Source organism: Cricetulus griseus, chromosome 6 (genome assembly GCF_003668045.3).
Source record: "Cricetulus griseus strain 17A/GY chromosome 6, alternate assembly CriGri-PICRH-1.0, whole genome shotgun sequence".
NCBI classification, from domain to species: Eukaryota; Metazoa; Chordata; class Mammalia; order Rodentia; family Cricetidae; genus Cricetulus; species Cricetulus griseus.
The window spans coordinates 153,821,476-153,847,845 of record NC_048599.1 but is presented as its reverse complement, the minus strand read 5'-3'; the positions used below and the strand labels follow the sequence as shown (position 1 = coordinate 153,847,845).

General features: G+C 47.0%; 2 protein-coding genes across 3 annotated transcripts; one reads left to right on the top strand and one right to left on the bottom strand.

Moving 5' to 3' along the window:
* Window positions 1–542: 542 nt before the first annotated feature.
* On the bottom strand, window positions 543–18,069 carry Tsks (testis specific serine kinase substrate). Of its 2 annotated transcripts, none has more exons than XM_035447120.1 (11): window positions 17,900–18,069; window positions 17,349–17,571; window positions 8,277–8,372; window positions 8,016–8,099; window positions 7,015–7,125; window positions 6,123–6,409; window positions 4,711–4,893; window positions 4,111–4,284; window positions 2,186–2,321; window positions 909–1,033; window positions 543–709 (listed from the first exon to the last, which is right to left on the bottom strand). In XM_035447120.1, exons 1-11 carry the CDS (start codon window positions 18,067–18,069, stop codon window positions 637–639), a joined length of 1,662 nt encoding a protein of 553 aa, XP_035303011.1. In that variant the 3' UTR covers window positions 543–636. The 2 variants fall into 2 exon arrangements, with proteins under 2 accessions (XP_035303011.1, XP_035303012.1); XM_035447121.1 differs by having other exon boundaries at window positions 7,015–7,098.
* Window positions 10,014–14,389, top strand: LOC100772188 (NHP2-like protein 1). Its single transcript, XM_035446530.1, has 2 exons — window positions 10,014–10,019; window positions 14,012–14,389. The coding sequence occupies exons 1-2, from the start codon at window positions 10,014–10,016 to the stop codon at window positions 14,387–14,389; spliced, it is 384 nt and encodes a 127-aa protein (XP_035302421.1).
* Window positions 18,070–26,370: the final 8,301 nt, after the last annotated feature.

The window sequence follows — 26,370 nt, the reverse complement described above, 5'->3', positions numbered from 1 at the left end:
AATTTTTAATTTTTTTTTTTCGAGGCAGGGTTTCTCTGTGTAGCTTTAAATTTTTAAATTTATCTGTATCACTGTTACATGCACTGTGTACATGCAGTGCCAGCAGAGGCCAGAAGAGGGGAGCAGATACCATGGAATGAGAGTTATAGATATTTGGAGGCATATATGGGTGCTTGAAAATGAACTCAGGTTCTTTGTAAGAGAAGTTAAATGCTCTTAACCACTGAGCCATCTCTCCAGCCCCTTCTTTGTTCTTTTGAGATGGGGTGTTCTGTAACACAGGCTGGCTTGGAATTTTCTGTGTAGATAGTCTGGTGTTGACAGGTGTGCACCTGCATCCTGGGTGGTCCAGATGGATCCAGATCTTCCAGCGAGCTCCACAAGTGCTCTACAATTTGAGCTGTATCCCTTCCCTGTTTTGTTTTGAGATAGGGTGTCACTGTGTGACCCAGACTATCCCAGATCCATGGAAACCCCCTTATCTCAGCATCCACACCTGACCACTATTCTTTTGATGCCAGCTCAGAGTCAGAATTCATGCCAGCGTGAGACGCCATTTATTGTTCAGAGCCTGGGCCCCCACGTTTAGGGGGAGCCCCTCCCGTGATTCCTCCCCCCATAGCCCTGATGGACCCCTCAAGTGGCAGGTGGCTGGTCATGGAGGGTGCACATCTTCAAATGCTTATAGTCCAAAGTGGCCACCTTCTCCCTGCAATGACAGTCAGCTGGGAGTCAGCCCTAGGGAGGCCCAGCTGGGGACTAGGGTGGGTGAGGGGCAAGAGAAGGAGGAGCCAGGCCCCATCTGGAGACCTCACCCTCCTCCCATGCCCTTGGCCCATGCCCTCTGCTTCCATCCTCACTCCGGCTTCATCTTGTCCGTCAGCAGTAGGTTCTTGACCCGCCCTCACTCCGGGCTCATCTTGTCCGTCAGCAGCAGGTTCTTGACCTGAACGGCTTCGTCTTGGGCCAGCCGAAGGATGGAGCTCAGGGCCTCTGCCCTGACCTGTTTGGCCAAGGCCTGGCGCTCCAGCTCCTGGGGAGAGGACTGTAGGGCTTGCTGGACTGGGCTTGGGGTAGAGGGGGAACTGGGTCACTGAAGGCAAGGGGCCGGGTGGCATGGAGCCCACACACCACCCAAAGCAACCTAACAGGCCTTCAGCTTGGGGATTACCCCAGGTATCCCCCAATTCACTGGTATCCCCAACTGTACCTCTCAGGAAGCCTGTGAGTGTCCCTAATACACTGGCCTATGTCCCAGCCAGCTGAGTCACATCTGAAGTTCTGTGTGCCTAATGCCTGTGAATTGTCCTGTATCGTGCAGATCCCAGAATTTCATGCCCTTCTACATCCCTAAATTCCAAGACCCTGTTTTTATGATTCCAGCCTCTGTCACAAGAATGCACCCTAGCATTAAGTGTTCTATATCCCACAATTCACCATGCCCTGTGACTTTTTTGTTGTTGTTGTTTTGTTTGTTTTTGAGACAGGGTTTCTCTGTGTGGCTTTGGAGCCTATCCTGGCACTCGCTCTGTAGACCAGGCTGGCCTCCAACTCACAGAGATCCGCCTGCCTCTGTCTCCTGAGTGCTGGGATTAAAGGCGTGTGCCACCAACGCCTGGCGCCCTGTGACTTCCTATGGGCTGCAGCTCACTACAATTCATATCCCATCACCCCTTAGGCCTATATCCCATCATGCACTATCCTCTATCCCACAATGCACAAGGCCATGACTCCACTTATAGTCCTACAGTTGTATCCCATCAGCCCATAGGCCAACATCATGCAGTGCCTCTCTATGCTTCTCAAGTTCTAACAGCTATGGAGTGTGACTCTATAAGTGGCTCCCCCAGTGTGGTCCCTCTGAGTCCCTTGACTTCCCTGAAGGGCTACAGAAAATCAGGCCCATGTCCATGAGCTACAGCCCCATATGTCCCATGATAAGCCAGCCCCAGTACATTAATATGCTTTGGGCCAGAGTCTGTGACCCTAGGTAGCAGAGTGACTGGGCTGTAACTCAGCAGCCAACGAACTCTTTGTCTTCCTGCCTGCACAGAGGCAAGGCCTGCTGCTCCCATACAGGCTTCCTGTTCCTGCCACTAGCCAGCAGGACTCCTGAGCCGGGGCTGCCCACACCCTGCCAAACACAAAAGTAACTTGGGTCATGGCAACCCATGGTCCCTGGTACCAGAATCTTCTTGTGTAGCCTCTGGCAGCTGGGGCAGGCAGGAGGCAGGCCTTTTTGCTTCACCTCATCCACCAGCGGGGTCAGTGCACATTCCAGCAGCTGCTGCAGTGACTCCGTGGACAACTGCTGCCCCTGGCTTCGGAGAGACAGTAACCAGATGGATGAGGCCCTGGATTAGGCTCCATCTGGTCATTGCTTTGTATTTTTTGTTTGTTGAGTCAGGGTCTCTCTACACAGCCTTGGGCTGTCCTGGAACTCACTCTGTAGACCAGGCTGGCCTCGGACTCACAGAGATCTATTTGCCTCTGCTTCCCAAGTGCTGGAATTAAAGACATGAACCACCAGCCAAGCAATGGTAGTACAGGCCTTTAATCCCAGCACCTGGCACTCAGGAGGCAGAGGCAGGTGCATTACTGTGAGGTTGAGGCCAGACTGGTCTGGGGAGCTGTTATATACAGAAACCCAGTCTTGAGAAAAAAAAAAAAAAAAAAAAAAAGACATAAACCACCAAGCCCAGCCTTGTTTCTTTAGGAACTTTGTGCAATCTACCAGACATTATCTGAAATGTACAAGTCTAACCTGACCATAGATGTACTGGAAACCCAATTCCTGTTTCCACAGCACAATGAGGCCTCACTTCCTTTGTGTGTGCATGTGTGAGGGTCAAAGGGCAAAGTTAAGGGATGTCTTTCTCAACCAATCCGAACTTTGCTTTATTTTATTTTTCCTATTTTAACCTGTGCATTTGCATGTGTGTGTGTAGGTGTGTGCATGTGCCAGAAGAGACCAGTGGTATTGGTTTCCCACCAGATATAGTTACAGGTGATTGTGAGTCAACTTTTGTGAGTGCTGGAAATCGAACTCAGGTCCTCTGAAGCAGCAGTGTGGGGTCTTACTTTTAAGATTTTATTGTTGTGTATGTGTGACTGCATGCCACATGCCTACAGAGGCCAGAGGAGGGTGTTGGATCTCCTGGAACTAGAGATGTTTGTGAGCCATCCTGTGGGAGCTGGGAATGCAACCTGGGCCGTTTGGAACAGCAGCCAATGCTCTTAACCACTGAGCCATCTCTCAAGCCACCGCCCCCTAATTTAACTATTGTATGGCTATGTATGTAGGTACGCAGGTGTGGAGGTTAGAGGTCAACCATTGTGAGTGGGTTCTCTCCTCCCACAGTGGGATATACAGGTGGTAAGTATGGCTGTCAGCACAAACACTTTTATCCACTCAGTCACCTCTCTGATCCCATTTTTTCCTTTTTCTTTTTTAAAAATAGGGTCTATCCATGTAGCCCCGGCTGGCCTGGAATTTGCTGTGTAGACCAACTGGTCCGAAATGCACAGCTATCCACCTGCCTCTGCATGTGAGTGCTGGGATCTAGATTTCTTTGTTTATCTATATGATTGATTTGTCTTTATGTAGGTCTGCATACCAAAGGGCTTCAGATCCCATTGGTCTACAATTATAGATGGTTGTGAGCTACCATGTGGGTGCTGGGACTTGAACTCAGGACCTGTGGTAGAGCAGCCAGTGCTCCTAACTGCACTCCAGCTCTCTACCTTACTTTTAAAGACAGGGTCTCTGAACCTGCAGCTCCTAGATTCAACTAGACTGGTTGGTACAGGAATGCTCCCGACTGTTTGCAAAGCAGACATTTCCTGAGATATGTCTCCATGCCCCTAGTGGTATGTTGCAGATCATGGAGAACCTACCCAATTTCCCACAATGCACCATGTTCCAAAAGTCAATGCACCCAATCTCTGCTTTCCACAATAAGTCAATTTTTACCATGTGGGAAGGGTAGAAAAGTTGTTCACACAATGCAACATGACTCTCAGTCTGCAATCCACAGAAACACATCTCTCACAATGACAATGTGCCATCCTATGTTTGACCCACAATGCAAGATTTACCTCTCCCCATACCTGGCACAGCGGGCACAGGAGCCTTGGGCAGACCTATCCAAGTTCAAGACATGGTCACCTCCCCTTCGAGTGTTTTGAAGTTGCCGCCCCAGCTCCTCCAGAATCGGTTTCACTGGGCCCAAGGCCTCCAGTTCGCTCTTCAGTGAAGCCACAGACACTGCTGACCTCTCCACCCTGAGATGGGAGAGAAGCAATGTGGGTGCTTGCAACAGTCAATGTGAGCCCAGAATCGGAGAGTCCACCTTTCGGTGCTGTATATCTGCCTGTCCTCTGCTCTGATGGCGTTCTCCATATCCACTAGGGATAGCAGCCAGGGGTTCTGCTAGGCAAATGTACTACTGCTGAACCACGCCCTCACTCCTCACAGGTGGATTCCAAAGCCACGCCCTTAATCCATAGCTGGGCTATTTTAGGCAGGGACTCTACCACTGGGCCACACCTCCACCCTCACTGGGGATTCTAGGCAAGATTCTTGGTATGGTCACTTGGCCCCAGCAGATTGGTCAATCCTTTTTACTCAAGGATCTATCCCCCACCCCCCTGGGTTTGTTCCACTTTTCCCGGACCCCATGTCCCCTCCAGCACCAGCTGAGCCCTTACATAGTGCACAGCTCATCTGCCCGTCCTCGAAGCTCCTGCAAGCCCCGTGCAGACTGCGCCTGTTCCTGCTGTGCCCACTCCCACTGGCCAAGGAAGCCATCCATCCGGCCACCCAGCAGCCTCAGCGCCTCCTGCAGTGCCCCCTCCTGATTCCGCTGGGCTGCCAGGGAGGACACCTCCCTCCTGAGGAATCAGAAGGGGAGAGGGTCAGTAGAGATTTGACCATGCATGCCCCCATCGACCTCACCCCAAATAGATTCACCAAAATATTTTCTTTTTTTCACACAGGTTTCTTGTGTAGCCCTGGATATCCAGTGTCAGGGGTCCAAAAATTATTGATTGTAAAGTTTTGGTGTCCAAACCTCCGCTTTATTTCAAGAAACCTGAGTCTCCCATTGTCTTTCAGATGCTAAATTACTGAGGGATTCCTTGGCCTCAGTGGCCAAAGTCTGCTGGTTTGCATAACTACAGACATAGTCCCTGGGAGTTCGAACCTCTCCTAAGGGTTTGGTCTATGTGCCTAGGGACTGTCTAGGTGCCTTTTAGATTAAAAGAATCACTTGTATCAGCTTTATACATGCTAGGAAATGCCTTCTGCGGTCACCCCCACTGTTAGAAAGCCATTAAAAAGATGCATGAACCCATGAGGCAGAGGCAGGTGGATCTCTATGAGTTCCAAGCCACAGAGAAACCCTGTCTCAAAAAAACCAAAAAAAAAAAAAAAATGCATGAATAAACCAGAGACTCCAGTACGGATGGAGAGTCCTCCTGAAATGAAAAGATGTTTGTGTCTTGTCTTTATCACCGTTGGGTAGCTAGGAGTTTCCCAGTCCAGCACACCCTGACTCAGGGATGGACACGGGGCTGTTCAGCTGGCTCTAATTGTAGCCCAAAGACATCCGTCCGGAATAGATAGCCTCTGTAGCGTGGGACTGACACAAGCCAGTCCCAGGCAATCCTGGAATTTGTTTTGTAAACCAGGCTGGCCTCAAACTCACAGATATACACTTGCTCTGCCTCCCAAGTGTTGGGATTAAAGGCGTGAGCCACAACCACCTGGCTTTTTATTTTTGTTTTTGAGTAAAGATCTCTTGAAGTAGTCCTGGTTGTACTGGAGCTCTCTATGGGGGCCAGGCTGGCATCCAACTCACAGAGATCCTCCAGCCTCTGCCTGCCAGTGCTGGGATGGAAGGTGTGCGCCACACGTGTGCCCCGCCTTTTTCTTTTCACCTGTGAGCTGGGTCAGGCCTGGATCACTGATGTCACCACCCAAATCCTCATCTAGGTCCTGCGGCCAAACCCTCTCACCTAGCTGCTCTAAGCCCCGCCCACCCAGCCTCCACCCTCCCGGAGACCACGCCCTTTGTTCCACCGGAGACCTGGTCCAGCCACCTCCTCCAGTCCCCGCCCACCTCAGCTCCTCCAGGCTGGAGGAGACCTTCTGCAACTCCTGCTCTGTCAGCGAAGGCCCCTCTCCTGCCCGGAGGGCCATGCCCCAGCCGCTGGAGGCCAGGCCTCGTGGCCGCGGGGATTCCTCGGGGCTGCCGGGTGGGCCGGAACAGCCCTGACTGGGAGTGGCGGGGCTCAGGCCATGCCGGGAGAGGCCAGCCTCCAGCTTTTGCTCCAGCTCCTGCAGCTCCGCCTCCTGCCTCTGCGGCGTCTCATCCTGCAGTTGCTGCTGGAGGTATCTTAGCTTCTCCTGGGCAGGGGAGGGCAATGAGTCGGGGCGTCCAGCGCCGTGTCACCCTCAGCCACGCGCACCCCAGGGGTCCCCGGGACTGCAGAGCAGTGTGGGAAGAGGAAACTGGGAAGGATGCTTGCAGTCCAACTGGCCTCGTTGCTGTCGTTCGGATAGGAGATACCATTTACTCTAAAACCGTTAGCTGTTTCTAAGGCTGCAACCCGCCTACCACGCCCTCGCTTGCTCTGCCTGTCAAAACCAGCCCGTGCATCTCAGGTGCCACGACGAGCGTTCTCGGCGGTTTGCTGGAAAGTAAGCTGGCACGTATTCACCCTAGACACTCCTCCACCTCCACCTCCACCTCCACCCAGGGACTTCGGGCTCCAGGCTCCCAAACTCAGCTTCCTCAGGCTCCACCTTGGTCCCTCCCACCAAACCCCCTTTGGCTTCTCCCATGGCTTCCTCCAGCCCGACCTCCAAGCTCCAGTCAGGTCGGAACCCCTCGGCTCCTGGAGGCTCTGCAAGCTCTACACACTGTGCCTGCCCTCCCCAGTTCCTCCAACCCCCACCCCTAGGCTCTACGCAAACCTCCCACTAGCTCGGGACCCTCCACACACTCTCACCTCCAGCAAAGCAGAGTTCTGCTTCAGGACGCTGGTTTTGATCTCAGCATCTTCCACTGAGCGCGCCACCTTGCGGCAGTTCTCCTGAGTCAGAACATCAGGGCAGGGGCCCTGCCTTCCCATTCCGGTTCTGCCCCCCACCTTCAGCCTCGTTGTTTGCATAGCGCCTGCCCCAATGTAGGATGAGCCTACTTCCCAGCCAGGCTTCCTCCCTAGCCATGCCTGTCCTGTGCTACTCCTTCAGCCATCCCACTACTCCTGTGCTCCTTTTGTTTTACATTTAAAAGTTTGTAAAAAATATTTCTTATGGCCGGGTGGTGGTGGTGCACACCTTTAGTCCCAGCGCTCGGGAGGCAAAGGCAGGTGAATCCCTGAGTTGGAGGCCAGCCTGGTCTCCAGAGTGAGTTCCAGGACAGCAGGGCTACACAGAGAAACCCTTTCTCCAAACACCAAACAAGGGAAAAAATTATGTGTGAAGGTGTTTCATATGCATGTATGTATGTGCATGGCACGCGTGCAGTGCCCATGGAAGACACAAGAGAGTGACATTTTTCGGTAGGCATGAGAGGATCTCATGTACCCCTCGTAAGGACCAGGCATTACTCTGGCCTTCCCCTGTCATCTGGCAGAATGCACTCAGGCAGTACCCTGGTCAGCCCAGAGTTTCGTGACTACTAGTCTGCATGCAGGTGCAAAGGACCCCTTAAAAGAAAGACAGTCTGTGCTCTTAACCACTGAGCCATCTCTCCAGCCCCCCAACCCATTATTCTTTATTCCTTGGCCTCTAACTCCTTATGTAGTCCCCAGTGTCCAGCATCCAAGTGCAGATCTTAGGTGTGTGCTTCCACACCCAGCTTAATGCCATGGTGGGATTCAACCTGGGGCTTCCTGCATGCTAGACAAGCACTCTACCAACTGAGTCCTGAGTCCCATCCCAAGCCCTCATGCTCCTTGCTCTTCTCACACTTTCTCCCCAGCCCCTTCCTCCCACAGCGGCTCACCTTCAACTGACTGCAGTACCCCTCCAACTCTTCTGCCTCCTGCCGCCTTCTTTCCAGGTTCTCACTCAGCACAGAGCACTCACTCTTGATTGTGGAAGGGAGGCCGAGTCACACAGAGGCAGTGGGAAAGCTTATGGGGGAGCAGGGTCTTATCCTCCTGGGGGCTGGGCATGCACTATGGTGAAAGAAGTCTCCAAGGCAGGAACTTAGCTCTGGAGGAAGAGGCCACTCCAGGGGCACAGGGAGCCTCAAGTGTCATACCTGCAGCGTCTGAACGTGCTGATTAACCTTCGTAGTCTTTTCCTTCAAGCTGGTGATGGAGTCTTTGGCACGCACCAACCCACTGTTGACTCCACTCTGGAAAAGAGTGGGAGACATGTATACTTCCACACCAAGAAAATTCCAGAGCTAGCAGGCTTGTTTTCAGCTTGGTTTGCTCTGAAAGGTCATGTGGCTTTGGACAAAACCTGCCACCCTTGGATTTAGTTTCCTTGTTTGGTAAAGCCAAAGGTAGATTGGTATTCTTCATGGTGTTCTGGGGAAAGTAGGGAAGACAGTTTGAAACTTTGAGGCAAATGCCTAAAATCCTCCATTTGGGGGCTTGGGGTCTAGTTCAGTGGTAGAACTTCTGCCTAGAATGCTCCAGTTAGGTGCTGGGATTGACTCACTGGTAGAGCACTTGTCCAGCCTGAACAAGATCCTAGGTTGCCCCCACAAATTTGTATCCATAAAAGCCCTCCTCCCTCTTCTCTTTCCCCACTCTATGGAGGATAAAATCAACATCATTGTGGATCATCAAATAGAGACTGAGATCTGTTTCCCAAGAGCCTCTTCAGCCTACTTAGCGCCTCTGGCCAACATGCTCAATTTTGTTTTGTTTTGTTTTGTTTTTTGAGACAGGGTCTCTGTATGTAGCTCTGGTTGGCCTGGAACTCACAGAGATCAGCCTGTATCTGCTTAATGAGTGCTAGGATAAAGGCGAGAGCCACCATGCCTGGCTTTCCATCCTCAGTTCTTACCAGCTGTTCACATGTGAGGCAGTAGTTTGTACCCTGTGCAAACTGTTTTTTGTTTTGTTTTTGTTTTGTCTTTTGCTGCAGCAGTCAAATTTGTTACATGACCACTGCCACTTACATTCTTATTTCTTTCTCAGTTGAAGATGAAGACTTACAGAGCTCCCTTGCTGCAGGCTGAGATCATAGAACACTGAGTGATATGTTGAAAGCACCTGAATGGATACCTCTACCTTCCTCTTCCTCCCTTCCTCAGGTTCTGCTTTCTCTTCCTCAGGCTCTTTTTTCGCCTCATTTTTATTCTTACCTTTTTCTTTTTCTCTCTCTCTCTCTTTCTTTCTTTCCTTTTCTTTCTTCTTTCTTTTAACTAAAGAGTCTGACTCATTAAATAGCCCAGATTGACTTCAAAATCCTGGAGATGTTCCAGCCTCATCTTCCTATGTATTGGGATTGCTGCCAAAAGCTCTGTGCCCAGCTTGCTTTACTTTGCAGGACAATCTTAGCTGGGCAGTGTTGGAAATGCACACCTTTAATCCCAGCACTCAGCAAGTGTATTTCTGACTTTGAGGCCAGGCTGGTCTACAGAGAAAGTTCCAGGACAGACAGGATGGTTAAATAGAGAAACAATGTCTCAAAAAATTAAATAAATGAAAATAAAGATTATCAGCAAAATGCCAGAGGATGAATTCCAAAATCCCACATTTCCATAAAGAGAATGTAATGAACCAGAAACGGTTTGTGTCACTCTCCTGCACTCTGTAAATCGAGGATGCAATGGCCAGTTATGCTGGCACACTTGTTATCCTGGCTCTTGGGAGATATTCTCTCAGGAATGCTGGCTGCCATGTCAAGAACACGGGGATATGTTTACTCTGCTTTTGACCATTGTGTATTGTAGGGAGACACTGTAGCCCCACCTCCTAGGAGCCCTTACAGGTGTGCCTGGCCACGCCCGTGAGGGTGTGGTCAGTGGAGGTTGAGGATGATGCGGGTGGGGTCGGGTGGGGGGGTGGCCAGGAGCATAGGTCTCCAGCTAAAGGTCAGAATGGGTTTGAGGCACCCACAGTGGGCAATGTCTTCGTGAGTCATCTTCCAACCACAGTCAAACTATCAGATGAATACAGCCCTAAGCACAAAATTGACTTCATCTTCATCCCATCAGACCACTATAGTCCTCAAAGAAGAGTTGATTGCACCCTTCATCCCTTCATCTAATGTGTCCTGTTGCCAGACATTTGATTACACTGTATAAAGAAATGTCACTGTGATTGGTTTAATTAAAAAGCCAAATGGCCAATAGCTAGATAGGAGGTATAGGCGGGACTTCCAGACAGAGAAAGCCCTGGGTAGGAGAGAGTAAATTAATATAAAAAGAAATAAGCCACATAAGGATGGGAAATACACAGGGCATCTGGATCGTGTGTGGTCCTTTGTTGACACTGAATTTTTTGAATGCTGATGAGCAAACGGCAGCTTCTGAGAGACATTGTACTATGGAAGGGACTGCTGAATTAAAACAGCTAAATACTTTAGAGATGTCTTGGCTCCGGAATGGAAGTGGAAAAATGTGTTGCCTTGGAGGGGGAGGTTGTGCTTTTGTTTCCACAGGAAATGAGAGCTATGAATTCCTTCAAAGTTAATTGTGATTAGATTTGACTGGGGAGACCTCCTGAGGATCTTGGCTACAAACATAAAAAAGGCACAAAAGAAAATCTATAAGACAGAAGATGTATAAACTGATCCTTTGACATGGGAACAGCTCTGAGACTGGATGAGACGTGATTAATCTTGTTAGCTACAGAGTTCTCACAACTTATTATTATTACATGCATCATTTCATAAGCATAGATAGAGATTCATATTAGAGTTTGGTTATACAGTCAAAACAAACTTAGCAGGTTATCAAATGCCTTTTCTGCCAGGTGGCAGTGGCGCATGCCTTTAGTCCCAGCACTCGGGAGGCAGAGGCAGGCGGATCTCTGTGAGTTTGAGACCAGCCTGGTCTATAAGAGCTAGTTCCAGGACAGCCTCCAAAGCCACAGAGCAACTCTGTCTCGAGAAGCAAAACCAAACAAAAAAGTGGTAGGGGGCTGGAGAAATGGCTCAGCCGTGAAGAGCACCGGCTGCTCTTCCAGAGGTCCTGAGTTCAATTCTCAGCAATCACATGGTGGCTCACAACCATCTATCACGAAATCTTGTGCCCTTTTCTTGTATGGATGAAAACAAAGCATCCATATACATAAAATAAACATATTTAAAAAACCCAAAAATCAAATGCCTTTTCCCTGCTCAAACGTAAAGCAAAATATCATCTCTAACTGACTTGTACACACTACATATTCCATACTTGCAATAATGCAGATAAATATGATATATCTATATCTACATATAATTGTTTTGGTTTCTCAAGACAGGGTTTCTCTGTGTAGATTTGGAGCCTGTCCTGGCTCTGTAGAACAGGTTGACTTCATACTCACATAGATCTGCCTGCCTCTGCCTCCCAAGTGCTTGGATTAAAGCTGTGCACCACCACCATCTGGCTATATGTTACCTTTAAAAGTTTGTGTGTTTTCAGAAAGAAAAGAATCAGATATCAATAAAGACAAGTATCCCAGATGATCCATGCTATGAAAATGCTACCTCAAAATTCTGTATCCAGCACAATTTCAAGGCTGCTAGCTAAGATGGTCCAGCCTCATGCACTGCTCCAGCCAGGACTTCAGATAAGCCCTGCACTTTCCCATCACAGAGACTGGAGAACAAATGATATAGCTAGCTCTCCCAGGACTTGACAATTATGTCAATTTTCTCAGGGTTTCCTAGAGATGCCCTCACCCTAGACAAAGGAAGCAGGCTAGAGAACGTGGTGCCCACATACCCAAAGGGTGGGATGGATGGCTTTTGGTCATTTGGTGGGCTATGGATGTTTGTCATTGTTTAGTGTTATTGGTTACAAGGTGGTATTGGCAATGGTCAAGAAAAAAGCTGAGCAAATTAGATTAGATTCAGGAATCTCATTCTGCAAAGAAAAAGGGTAGATATAAGACCAAAAAAGGTAGATTATTGAATCTTCTTTCAAAATAAACAACTAGTAGTCTTAAATGTTGTATGTTGGTATAAATTTTTATATATTGGTACAAATTTAAGGTTACTTTGTTATATTGTGTATATGTGTTTTTACTCTTGTTTAAGACATTGTACCTATGAAGCTCATTTAAAATGTAAAGTTTCAGTGCTTGAACATTATTTAGGATAATAAATAAGTGCAGGTAAGTAGTGAGTTATCTGTAACAATCGAACTTGTAGTAGTGTTATACTTGTTTTCTTTTTTTAATTTTATTTATTTATTATGTATACAACATTCTGCTTCCATGTATATCTAAACACCAGAAGAGGGCACCAGATCTCATAACAGATGGTTGTGAGCCACCATGTGGTTGCTGGGAATTGAACTCAGGACCTCTGGAAGAGCATCCAGTGCTCTTAACCTCTGACCCATCTCTCCAGCCCCTATATTTGTTTTCAAGGTTAAACAGACATGTATTTTAAATAGATATATGGTCAAACACTTCAAAGACCTACAGAATATGACGTTTATAATGTTTTAATAACATAAGGCTTTTCATGAGAGTGAAACATGTCTACTCCTGGCAATATCAATTTACTTCGTAAAGGATGATGAGCATTGAAGAAACTCCATATGGAGTTTGCTTTCAATATGGCAAAGCTAGCCATTTGGGCAAGAAACTGTCCTTGCCTCAACTACTGACAGCATGCTCTCCTAATTGGACAAGCAAGACACAAAAGAACGTGTCTGCTGAAATATGCCAAGAAAGGTAGCGCAATCCTTCAAAATTCCTGCTTCACAGGAAAGTCTGTCAGATATTCTAGGCCTGTAGGCCAAAGATGGGTGCCCCAACATTGAAGGGGAAACTTGGGTGACTGTCCAGGCAGTCAGAAGTTTCTGTCATTCCTATAGTTTTGGAAGTTGTTAGCTCTACACTTCCTGTCTACTCAGAAAATATTGTAGCCTTTCTCAGGTATCTGATGGAGTTGAAGACAAGATAGTTGTAGTTACAGTTTTCCTTGTTAAGAAATCCAGGAAAGAACCTCAGAAAAGAGGTATAAAGTGCATAAGGTTGAGAGACATAAATGCTTAAATTGTAGCTGTGCTGTGGTGGTACATGCCTTTAATCCCAGCACTTGGTAGGCAGAGGCAGGTGGATCTCTGTGAGTTCGAGTCCAGCCTGGTCTCCAAATGGAGTTCTAGGATAGCCAGAGCTGTTACAAACGCCAAAAACCAAAAAAAAAAAAAAAAAGCTTTAAATTGCTTATCTAAAGAAAATATTTTGAGGGGCTGGAGAGATGGCCTAGAGGTTAAGAGCACTGATTGCTCTTCTGGAGGTCCTGAGTTCAATTCCCGGCAACCACATGTTAGCTCACAACCATCTGTAATGAAATTTGGTGCCCTCTTCTGGCATGCAGGCGTACATGCTGACAGAACAGTGTATACATAATTAATAATTAAATCTTAAGAATAAATGTTTAAAAAATATTTCATTAAAAAAGAAAATATTTTGAGGCCTAAAAATTAGTTTTGGGTTAATAATACAAGTTATGATAAAAAGTGGTTTAGGTATAAAACTTTGGACTCATTAAGATTGGATAGATGATAGAGTGCTTTCTCCAAAATTGCCAAACACAAATGGACTGGACATTGTAAATGTAATTCTCACCTGATAATTGCTCTTATTGTATATATCTTCATTATGTTAGAGTTACAGCCCTTTCCTTTTTATTTTGCTGAAAGGTGAAATGTTACTAGATATGTGGTTGCACTGTGTAAAGATATGTCACTGTGATTAACTTATGAGAGCTAGTTAGAAACAAGCCTCAGCTAAGGCCAAGCTTCCATATTCAATAAGAAGTCTCCGTGGGCTGTTTTTGGATCGCGGTGAGGCCAGCACACTGCAGCCATGACAGGCTGATGTGAATCCGACGGCCTATCCCCTGGCAGATGCTTTCCTCACCAAGAAGCTGCTGGACCTTGTGCAGCAGTCCTGTAACTATAAGCAGCTTCAGAAAGGAGCCAATGAAGCCACCAAAACCCTCAACAGGGGCATCTCTGATTTCATTGTGATGGCAGCAGACTCTGAGCCCTTGGAGATCATCCTGTACCTCCCACTGCTGTGTGAAGGCAAGAATGTCCCCTATGTATTTGTGCGCTCCAAGCAGGCCCTAGGACAGGACTGTGGGGTATCTAGACCTGTCATCATCTGTTCTGTTACCATCAATGAAGGCTCTCAGCTACAGCAGCAAATCCAGTCCATTCAGCAGTCCACTGAGAGGCTCTTGGTGTAGGCTGTGGCCTCTTCCCTTTCCTGTCTGTTCCCACCCTACTTGTGCATCATATTGTCTGTTAGCATGTAAGGGTTTCAGCCACTTTCTATTATAAACATTGTACTACATCTGGTTTTTGTATTTTGATTGTCTTACAGGGTTGTTTTGTCCCCATCTCCTCATCCTCTCTTCTACCATTTTTTAAATCTTTAAAAAAAATGAAATGATACCTAAGACAGGCGAGAGGCAGAATGTCACTGTTTTACAACAGGAAACACTTAAGCCAGGGATAGTGTCTACTTTCAGCTGCAAACTCATTCCTCTGTGCAGGTTAAGATTATGGTAACACTGGTCCCTTTTGCCTTTTCATACAAAATCTCTATAATGTTACCATGATGGTGGTCCTGTCCACCACCATGTGAAGAGGAAGTTTGATAATGTTAAGCCTGTGTCTAAGTGCCGTTTATTAATGTCTGTGTGTTTTTGATGTGTGTAACCTTTTATTCTCACCCCATTCCCTACTGAGGGTATCAAGGCAGTAACACTCCAAAGGGGGTAGTGTGCAGACTCAGAGGCAGCCTGGGTGAGTTTGACTGCTTGGATCTTGAAGAGTAGCAAAGACAAAATAGTCAATTCATGCTGGAATAAAAGATCTTGGGGCTTGAGCTTATAGCAGAGACAATGCTATCAGGAACATTCTGTCCTTGGTTGAATGGGGATTGCTTGTGAAGCCGTTTGACATTCACTTTGGGAGCCCTTCTCCTCCTCCTCCCACAACATGGCTCAAATGTATTCTCTATCACATGAAGAGTGAAAATAATGTTCATTCTTGAACATACTAATAAAGAACTATGTTCATATTTCATTTTAAATGAAAAAAAAAGAAGAAATCTCCATGTCATTTCAGGAAGTTGGCTCCAGAGACAGAGGCAGATTCTTAGTCTACAGCACTTTTATCCCATGGGAAGAGTGACTCCTGGATGAAATGCCAACCATACTCTCATCCCAGCAGGGGACCACAGTCCTGGCTGAAATGTTGACTGGACCCTCACCCCATCCCTGAGCTGCTCTCCACCTTAGCCACTCCCAGGTGGGCTTTACTAAGTGTCAAGACAACTTGTTCCCAAGCTTTAGGTGATATGCAAAATGTCTTTGTGAACTGAAGACTCAGAAGGCTCAGTAAGGTGCTCCTCTGGGGACTTAGAACTTTCATCCTGGACAGCTCCTTTTGCTCCCTGTGTGATCTTGGGGAGGGAGTCTCAGCTGGCTGAGCCTCAGTTTCCCTACCTGTGCAACATAGATATGACTAATGGCTACTGTCACAGGATGACTGGCTCAAATGAAATGGGTGAAAACTAGGGAAGGGGTACTCAGGATCCTTGGAGGAGAGAGAGGATGAGAGACAGGCGAGCAACTGCCCCATCTACCCCTGTGCTGTACATCTGGAGCACTATTCCTTCTGGAGCCTGCCTCAGTTTCCCTTCCCATCGAATGGGGAATAAGGGTAGATTGCTATGATAGAAGGGCTAGCCATATGACCTGATCCACAGCTACAGGGTAATTAGTGTCTAGATGGATAAATGTCAGCATGGAGGTGGAGTCAGGAGATGCAGGAGGAGTTCAAGGGCATCCTCCACTACATAGTGAATTTGAGGGTTTTAACTCAGTCACAGTGCTCGACTAGCACACACAGAGCCTGGGTTCCATCCCAGATTTGCACAAGTAGGTGTGATGTTGCACACCTGTGGATGACCTGTCTGTCTGTCTGTCTGTCTGTCTGTCTTTGGGGCTCTGTGAATCTCTCTCAGTCTTGGTCTCTGTCTCCCCTATCTCTGTCCATCTATCTCTCTGGGTCTCCCCCTCACCCCCTGCAGCTCACATACTGGGCACCCTGCTCAACCCCTCCCACCCCACCAGGTGTGATTGCCTGTTCCACACCAGAGAGGAGGAAGCTTCAGGCAGTAAAAGCTTGAGGCCCATGGGGTGCTCACACAGCTTTGGTCGCTGAAGCCTGAATCCCTACAGCCCAGAGCTGTATGGATGTCAGAGGTCCTTGGAGCCACATTAATAGTTATGGTGGGAGGCATCCAGCTCCAGGCTCTTCATGAGAGCCAGTTAGGCACTGGGGTGGCCTGAGTCCAGGCTCCCTGGGAGATTAAGGTAATGCCTCAGTCTGGGTGTGGTGTTACATGTCTTTAATTCTCACAAGTGGCAGAGGAAGGAGGATCTCTGTGAGAGTTCCAGGCCAGAAGTCAGTGAGATCTGTCTCAAAAATCAATATCAACAACAAAAATAATGCTTGAAGCTGCTGAGGATGATGGGTTGTCCTTGTGTCTTTGTCTCCTACTCCTGACATCTTTCAGGGGAATATTTACTAAAAGCTGTGTGTAGGAGCTCAGGCCTCTCAACCCAGCTACTTGGAAGGCAGGAGGACTGCAGACTCAAGGCCAGATTTGACTAAGGAGTGAGACCCTGTCTCAAAAAGTACAGTTGCTAGGGTATGGATCAAGGGCACAGCTCTGTGTAGAATCCTCCCTGTGAGGGGCTGGGGCATGGCCCAGTGTATTCTTTGTGTTGCTTAGGATGAACCCCAGAGCTTTCTTTGCACTTGCTAGTCAAGGAGCTATACTCCTACCCGAGGAAACTTTTCCTGATGTTATCATTGTGGCCTGTCTTCTAGTTCCAGTGACAAGAACTTCTTTTTTTTATTTTTTATTTTTTGTTTTGTTTTGTTTTGTTTTGTTTTTCAAGGCAGGGTTTCTCTGTGGCTTTGGAGGCTGTCCTGGAACTAGCTCTTGTAGACCAGGCTGGTCTCAAACTCACAGAGATCCACTTGCCTCTGCCTCCCGAGTGCTGGGACTAAAGCCGTGCACCACCACCCGGCAACTACAACTTCTCATTGCAAACTAGATGAGCCCCCTCCTTGGATCTGCCTACCTCCATTGAGTAGACCCTGGTCCTCCCCACATCAGCTGCTCACCAGTAGTTCTGTGATGTCAGGGTCTTCTGGAGCCCAGGGTGTTGTAGGAGAAACAGGTGGCCCTGGCAGTGCCAGTGGACCACTGTCCTCAGTGGTGGAGTCTGTGCCTGAGGAGTCGGGCTCCATAGCAGCCAGGTTGAGCAAGGACACGTTGGTGCAGGCTGAGGACCGCTTGAGGTTCAGGCACCAGTGCATCGGCTGGTGGGACATCCGGGGCTCCACCCTGCAGGTGACCCAGGAGATGGTAGGGATGGGGTGCCAGAGGGGTGGGCCTTATATCGTCAACACAGCACCTGAACTCTCTTGAGGCCACCGGACCTCCTGTTCCTTCGCCTACTGTCACCCTGCTGGACTCTCTGCTCAGCCCCCATGCCTGTGTTCTTCCATTACTCCCCCTCTCCTCCCGATGCTCCCTTCAACCCACTGCCTTCTCCTCCCTGGTCTGTAATACCCTCTTCTTGCCCCTCCTTTGCCTTCAGCACCCATGCTTTGCTGCAGGCAGTGTCGTGACAGGCACTAGGCCTGGGAGCAACAGGGTGCAGGAAACCCACCCATGGAAGGACACGGCCTTCTTTTTCTTCGTGATCCCCTTGATAGGGCTGGTCACCCCCCCGGGAGCCTCGGGGACCAGCTGGGCGCGGCTCTCGACCCCCTCAGGTGGGTCTCCCGCCTCATGGATCTCTTTGGACTGCCAGATTGTCTTCACCACCACGCTTGCCATGGCGCGGGGGGGGCGCTCCCAGGGGGAGACTCACCATCTACTCTGCCCGCCCCCTGGCTCTCAGGGGCCCCCAGATCCTGGCCTGGGTCACAAAGGGCCTAACCACCAGGTCACAGGGAGGGGCGTGAGGGAGAACAGCTGCTGGCTCAGGTGTCCCCTGCAGACCTCAGTGGACTATGCCGGCCCTGGTTCTGGTTCTACAACTTCGTCTTTGCAGTCTGGAGCACACAGTGGGCTGGGCCCTAACCCTGCAGCCGGCTCTGGGATCCGGTCTCAGGTCATCTATCTTGCTTCATGCCCTCCCTGCCTGAGACCTGAGAGACATAACAGGATCGTTTCTAATCCTTTCCTGGGGGACTTGGTGTTCTTTGGCGGTCTGGGACACAGAGTTGGCAAGAGAAACACCCAAACAAAAAGATGCCAGCATTAGAAGTGCCACAGGGAGAGTCCAGGGAAGTCATGGCCTATGTCACCACTTCTCAACATGTGTTTGGGGATTTAGGCTTCGTACTGGGTGTGAATTTACCTGTTAAAGCAGAACCCAAGCCAGGCGATGGTGGTGCATGCCAGAAGCAGGCAGATATCTATGAGTTTGATACCAGAGTGCTGGGATTAAAGGCGTGTGCCACCAACGCTCTCAATTTGCTCAGGGGATCTTGTCCCTTTCCCCTTCTCCAGGGGACCATGTATGTCCCTTTTAGGGTCCTCCTTGTTTACTAGTTTCTCTGGCAGTATGGATCCTAGGCTGGTAATCCTTTACTCTATGTCTAAAATCCACATATGAATGAGTACATACCTGACCCGTCCTGCGTGTCTAGTCGTTCAGGGTTCTGAAGGGGGGCTGCCTGAAAGAGTCATGGGCGAGAGAAGGGAAGGAGACCAAACGGCGCAAAAGAGGGGACCAGAGTCCATCTGTGCAATGTCAAGGCCTCGATTTATTGGGGCTCAGAGTGGGATTATATAGCCCTGCACCAAGGAAATTGGGTAAGTGGGGGAACAGCAGGAAGGAACATCTGGTATTTGCTGGGGCTGGGACATTCTTTCTGTATCTTCGAAACAGCAGGCAGAAAGCCCCACACCTTTTCTCAGAACAGAAGTCGTTAGCAGTCCCGCTTGGCCAAATTGTGTCTAATTACAGGTTACAGGAGGCTCTCAGAGCTGGCTTTAAGCCGCAAACTTTAAAGGTCATTAGAGACTTACAAAGATGGGCTTTAAACCCCATAGTTTAGGGCCCACGGCCCCTTACATCTCCCTCTTATTTTTTCCTTAACAAAGGAGGGAGGTGAGGACTAGGCCACAGGTAGCATTCTTAGGGGGTCTTTGTTCATGACCGTCTCTGTTTTAGGTTATTTCGACCTTGCCACCTCACTGACTTTACCCATCTTCGGGTGATAAAAACCCGCCATCCAGGGCTCCCATGTCTTAGGTTAGTCTAGGAGGGAAGGAAGTTGCCCGTCGTGGAGGCGGCCATTTGTACCCGGGGCTACCAGTGTTGCATGCCTAGGGATGGCAAGTATGGCTCTAAAGCCTGTGACTAGACCTTTAACAGTTTAGAAAAATTAAGCCTCTCTTGATGGCCCAAGGAGTTGCCTGGTTCGCTCTTCTCGCCACGCTGCTCGTCACCTGGGTTCTGAATCCGGTGATACTGTATGGAGACAAAATCTTTAGAAAGGGATGAGTCTATTTGACCTTTCATAAAGCAAGTTATTCTTTGGAAGGCCTATGGGCCAAAAGAAATCAGCGGCAATAATCCTATAAGAGGTCCCAGGAGGGAAAGCCAGGGGGAGGTTGAAAACCAATTTTTATACCAGGACTCTTGTTGCTCTCTTTGTTTCTTGCTATCCTCCAGATTTTTTAAAACATTTTTCTATGTTATCTTGTACTAACCCAGTTTTATTTTTATAAAAACAGCATTCCTCTTTAAGAGCTGCACAGAGGCCGCCTTCTTTAAGAAAGACCAGGTCAAGACCTCTCCAATTTGCAACACCACCTCAGACAGGGAGACCAGAGAGTCCTTTAGATTTTGGAGTCCTGTTTGTAGTTCTTTTATATCTTTATCTACTGCTTGGGACAATTGAGTCAAATGTGCGTATTGCTGTAGGGAAGCTATTCCTGTCCCGGCTCCAGCTGCCCCTAAGACCAGCATGACAGCTAAGGTGATGGCTGAAATGGGCTCTCTCTTGTGACGGGGCCTTTCCTCCCAGCTAGGGAGCAGCTCCTCCAGGGCATGTACTGTTAGGCGGGGCAAAAGCCATACCAAAACGCAATAATCTTTATTCTCTAGAAACTGAGAGGTGGAAATAAAGGTGGTGAGTCCCAGAGAGCAAGCAAAATAAGTTCCATCAGGTGCAGCTACATATGTAGATGACTGGCTAATAATAATTGTTTGGTTGCACATTGGCTGTAAGGGTTCTGGGAAACAAAGTTCTGGTCCTCTAATACAGAGGCCTTTGCCTGAGACCTAGATTAAAGTCAAGCCTGTATGATTCATGGAATGCCATCTTAGTGAGGAAGTCTCATTAGTGAAGATAAGATTTTCGAAAGTCAGCATGCCCTCATAGAAGGGCGGCCGAGGGGAAAAGCAAATCCAGCATTCCTGATAGCGAGAATTATTAAGGGACTGTAAGGCTAAAGCAGAAGCATTTACCATGAATTTTAAGGCCTGAGAATTCCAGTCCTTTGGGACTGTGGGGTTTTTTTTATAGTCATCAGGCAGCTCAGAATCTAATGCCTCTAGGCGATGGTAGTGGATCAAAACCGGTTTTTTGAGGATGGCGTCAATCTGAGACTTAATGAATCTGGTTAGTTTTTGAAAAGGTAAAGGTGACAGTTTAAACAGTCAATCCAGTAGAACAGGCAAGGTAGGAATTAAATGCCTGCAATTCCCTGATAAAGGGGAGGGGTGGAAGAATAGCAGATCCAACAGTCCTCCATAAAGGAGTGGCTGGCTTGATGAGGGGTTCCCTAGTCTGGAGAGGCCCCTAAGGCTAAAGAACATAAGTCAACTATCAGGGAGAATAGGAGGGGGTGGTCGCAATAGTTGTGAAGCATTGGCAGCATCACTGGCTGGGTTGAGGATCATCCAGGTGTAGTTGTAGATCTGATAAGGGCTTCCAGCGGCAAACGGCAATCGAAGGTGATAAACGCCCAAGTAGCCAGAAAGACAGCATTTTTTTTTTATCTAAAATTAAACAGAATTAGAAGGCTTCCCAGGGGCTTCCCCTGGGTGGATTATATAGTTTTAAAAGGCGTTTGTTTAGGCAACCATCTAGCATTATTGGCCTGAGTATCAAAAATCTATGCATGTCCTTTTCCCCAAATGAGGACCGGATCTGGTCCGTGCCATTTGTAAGTTAGGGGATCTTTCCATAAGGCATAATTTTGAGCCGTTCATGGATGCCAGAGGCGATCCGAGGCTGATTTTCCTGTAGCATCATACATGAGGAAATTTAGCACAGACAATGCATGGCATAGAACTCCTCCTCCTTAGTCAACCTGGTGGCTGTCCGCTCTCTGGAGGTCACCATATTGATGCCAAATTTAGTGCAGACACTCAATCGGCATAGTGCACTACAGCCCAGAACTCCTGGACTCAAGCGATCTCCTGTCTCAGCCACATGCTGGGATTAAAGGCATGTGCCACCGCTCCCAACCCGTGCGTCCCGCCGGCTCAGGAGCCTCCGCTGCCCAAGCTGTGGGCTCACCTCATGTCTCCTCGCCGCTATAAAAGCGCGGAGGCAGGCGCTTTACTCCCCCAAGTCAGCAGCATGCTGCATCCCCAAAGGCACAAAGGCCCAAAGGCCCAGCCGGGCCCACTGCTATGGGCTCGGCAGGCAGGTCCACGCGCCCTGGGCGGGACTAGGCCACACGGGCTGTTCTGGTAGCACCAGTCTCGGGAATTCAGCACAAAATTGCTGGAAAGCTTTGCTAGTATATCCAGACCCATTATCTGTTTTTATAACTTTTGGCATTCTCATGTAAGCAAAACATCTTAAACAGTGACTTATAACATGCCTGGTGGCATCTCCTGTTTGTGGAGTGGCACATTTTTAACTTGCCAAACTCTGTAATGTGAGTCACAACCATTTGCCATAAATGGTTGGGGAGCAGGCCTTGAGGATTCATCCTTAAATTAGCCATAGCCATATTGTGGACATTTTCCACATTGTTTGATGATTTGACCAGCAGTCTCTCTGGTTAAGCCAAATTTCTTACTTAGGCTTGCTATTATGATGAAGAAAAGTTACAAGCTTGTCGAGCTTTTTCTATTTAAGTCAAATCAACTGATTTTATTAATCAGATAATTCATTCCATTTGGCCAGTAATCAGGGAAAGGCCTATTTAATAGGTTTCCCGTGTGACCCATAAACATGGTAATTAAATTAAATGAATTATTTATCAGGATCTGAAAGACCATTGCAACAGCTCGCAATTTGATCATTTGAGCTGCAGCCAGAGTTGTCTGCTCTATCTATTCCTCTCTATTAATAACCTATATAAGTGACTCTCCCAATAGAACCATTGGTAAAAATTAACATAGCATATATTTTTTTCTTATTTTCATTTTTTAAAACTTTATTTATTATGTATACAGTCTTCTGCCTGCACGCCAGCAGAGGGTACCAGATCTCATTCAAGGTGGTTGTGAGCCACCATATGGTTGCCGGGAATTGAACTCAGGACCTCTGGAAGAATGGTCAGTGCTCTTAACCGCTGAGCCATCTCTCCAGCCCAACATAGCATATTTTTATAGGACTGCTTTTTTACAATTTTGGAAATACAAAAGATGCATTAGTGCAAATTGTAACAGTCCATGAGCTAGAAACTGATTATCAATTCTTTCTGAAAACTGAGCAAGAGCAATCACCCATGACTCATTGTTCTGAAACCACCAATTAAACTGTTGCTTAGAGTAGGAGACATGTATCATACTTCGTTTTCTCCTAAAATACTTCTTAGAATCTATATGGCTTTTCTGTACCATGTAGGCTAATGCTTTAAAATAAGGGTTTAAAATATTTAGGCTGGTAAGACGGGTAGGCGCAACCATAGCTAATTATAGAACTTGTCTACCTTTCTAGTTAGCTGTTTGGGTATATCTGGATCATTATCTCCTTATAGAATTTTACTTAAAGGATTTAAATCATCATTAGATGTCCCCCCAAAAAAGTACTTAACCGATGAGTATTTTATAACAATTTCTAGAAAACTCATTTAAAGATTTTTAAAGTATCTTTTCCAATTGTTATCTATTAAGCCTTAATTTCTTTAGAATATAACATATGTCTTTAACAATTCTCTAGATTTATTTAGAGTTTTTGAGTAGCCTTTTCTAATCTAACTTTCGAGGCTGACAAGCTGATAAGATCTCATTTGCATGTTAGCTGACCTGCCAAGCTGTAAATCTAACAGGTTGGCTCTTTTTTGAGGCTTCTCACAAACCCTTCTCAAAATCATGCATCAACCCTTATTTTCTAGATGTCCTTTTTTAACCATAAAAATCTAGGAAGATCTGTATCCTCTCATCTGTCAAATTTTACAGAATCATCCATAGATTTCTCAAGTCTCTAAGCTAATGCTATAGGCTTTTGCTAACCTTTTAATTGACTGTCTCCTAGGGCTCAAATCATAATTTCTCCTGTTAAGACATTGACTGACTGACTGGATGCTCTTTTTGACCATATTAAAATGATTTTGATATTTTTTAAACAATATCCGAGGCAATGTAAATATCTCTCTAATCATATCCAAGGCAATTTAGGCATTTCCATTCATCTGCATTCATAAATTCACAATCACATCACACATCCAGGTGTGGCCACACCGTTCATTCATAACTTGCATATGTCTCACATTTCTCCTTTTGCCTAGGTTATGATCAGCTTGTAGAAAAGAAAAATCCCTAACTGAAATTTCTAACATAGTAGCTTATAGTCAATCATTGAAATATTGATTCTAAAATTTGAACAATTCTAAGCTTAAATATGTTGCCTTTTCATTCTATAAGTCTCAAAAACAGTCTGGCTGTTTCAATAGCATTTATATATATTAATCAGCCATCAACCATGGCGGTATCTCCCAAGGCTGTAAGTTGCAGCCCCCAAGCTTGACCGCCTCTAAGATCTCGCTGCGGGTGGCTTGCAAGTCCCCTGCTGTGGGCGAAGTAACTCTTCCAACCTTTTCCCAGGTCTGGGGAGCTATGTCTGGTCCCTTTAAAATCAACCATAGACAAGCTTTATCGATAAAACAGAAAAAATGAACTAAATCTTTCTTTTTAACTCTTATTTCTTTTTATCTTCTCCTTTTTAACTCTTACTCCTTTTTATCTTTCTTTTTAACTCTTACTTCTTTCTGAATAGTCTTGAGTTTCCTTATAAATTGCAACTCCTTACTAATGAAAGTACCCATGACATTTGGACAGCAATGATTGGTACCTTACCTCCACCTGGAGAGAGCTCGAGTCTGGCTGTCTGCAGGATCCTCTTTGTCCCGGGCTGTCTTTCTGCTGTCCGACAGATTTAACCGTACTTTGGGTCCCTGTTCAGGCGCCACTTGACCTGTCCCGAGAGTCTAGTCATTCAGGGTTCCGAAGGGGGGCTGCCTGAAAGAGTCATGGGCGAGAGAAGGGAAGGAGACCAAACGGCGCAAAAGAGGGGACCAGAGTCCATCTGTGCAATGTCAAGGCCTCGATTTATTGGGGCTCAGAGTGACATTATATAGCCCTGCACCAAGGAAATTGGGTAAGTGGGGGAATAGCAGGAAGGAACGTCTGGTGTTTGCTGGGGCTGGGACATTCTTTCTGTATCTTCGAAACAGCAGGCAGAAAGTCCCACGCCTTTTCTCGGAACAGAAGTCGTTAGCAGTCCCGCTTGGCCAAATTGTGTCTAATTACAGGTTACAGGAGGCTCTCAGAGCTGGCTTTAAGCCGCAAACTTTAAAGGTCATTAGAGACTTACAAAGATGGGCTTTAAACCCCATACTTTAGGGCCCACGGCCCCTTACACATATCATGTTTGTCTTTTTGTGACTGGGTTACCTCACTCAGAATGTTTTCTTCTAGTTCCATCCATTTTCCTGCAAATTTCAAGATTCCATTGTTTTTTTTCCCTGCTGAGTAGTACTCCATTGTATAAATGTACCACATTTTCTCTATCCACTCTTCAGTTGATGGGCATCTAGGCTGCTTCCAGTTTCTGGCTATTACAAATAGTGCTGCTATGAACATCGTTGAACAGGCATCCTTGTTGCATGAATATGCTTTTTTTCAGTATATGCCTAAAAGTGGAATTGCTGCATCTTGTGGTAGACTCATTCCCATTTTCTTGAGGAGTTGCCATACTGATTTCCAAAGTGGCTGTACAAGTTGGCACTCCCACCAGCAGTAGAGAAGTGTTCCTCTTTCTCCACATCCTCTCCAGCATAACTGTCATTGGTGTTTTTGATTTTAGCCATTCTGACAGGAGTAAGATGGTATCTCAGAGTTGTTTTGATTTTCATTTCCCTGATGGCTAAGGATGTTGAACACTTTCTTACGGGTCTTTCAGCCACTTTAGATTCCTCTACTGAGAATTGTCTATTTAGTTCTGTACCCCACTTTTTAATTCATTTGTTTGGTGTTTTGGAGACTAGCTTCTTGAGTTCTTTGTATATTTTGGAAATCAGCTCTCTGTCAGATGTGGGGTTGGTGAATATCTTTTCCCAGTCTGTGGGCTGCCGTTTTGTCTTGCTGACTATGTCCTTTGCCTTACAGAAGCTTCTCAGTTTCAGGAGGTCCCATTTATCAATTGTTGATCTCAGTGTCTGTGCTACTGGTGTAATGTTCAGGAAGCGGTCTCCTGTACCAATTCAAGGGTATTTTCCACTTTGTTTTTTATAATAGGGTTAGTGTGGCTGGGTTTATGTTGAGGTCTTTGATCCATTTTGACTTAAGTTTTGTGCAGGGCGAAAGGCTTGGGTCTATCTGTAGTCTTCTACATGTCTGCATCCAGGTATGCCAGCACCATTTGTTGAAGATGTTCTCTTTGTTCCAGCGTATAAATTTGGATTGTTTGTCAAAAAGCAGGTGTTTGTAGGTGTGTGGGTTAATATCAGGGTTTTCAATTCTATTCCATTGGTTTACCTGTCTATTTTTGTGCCAATACCAAGCTGTTTTCAGGACTATAGCTCTGTAATAGAGCTTGAAGTCAGGCATGGTGATGCCTCCAGAAGTTCCTTTATTGTACAGGGTTGTTTGGGCTACCCTAGGTCTTTTGTTTCTCCATATAAAGTTGAGAATTGTTCTTTCAAGGTCTGTGAAGAATT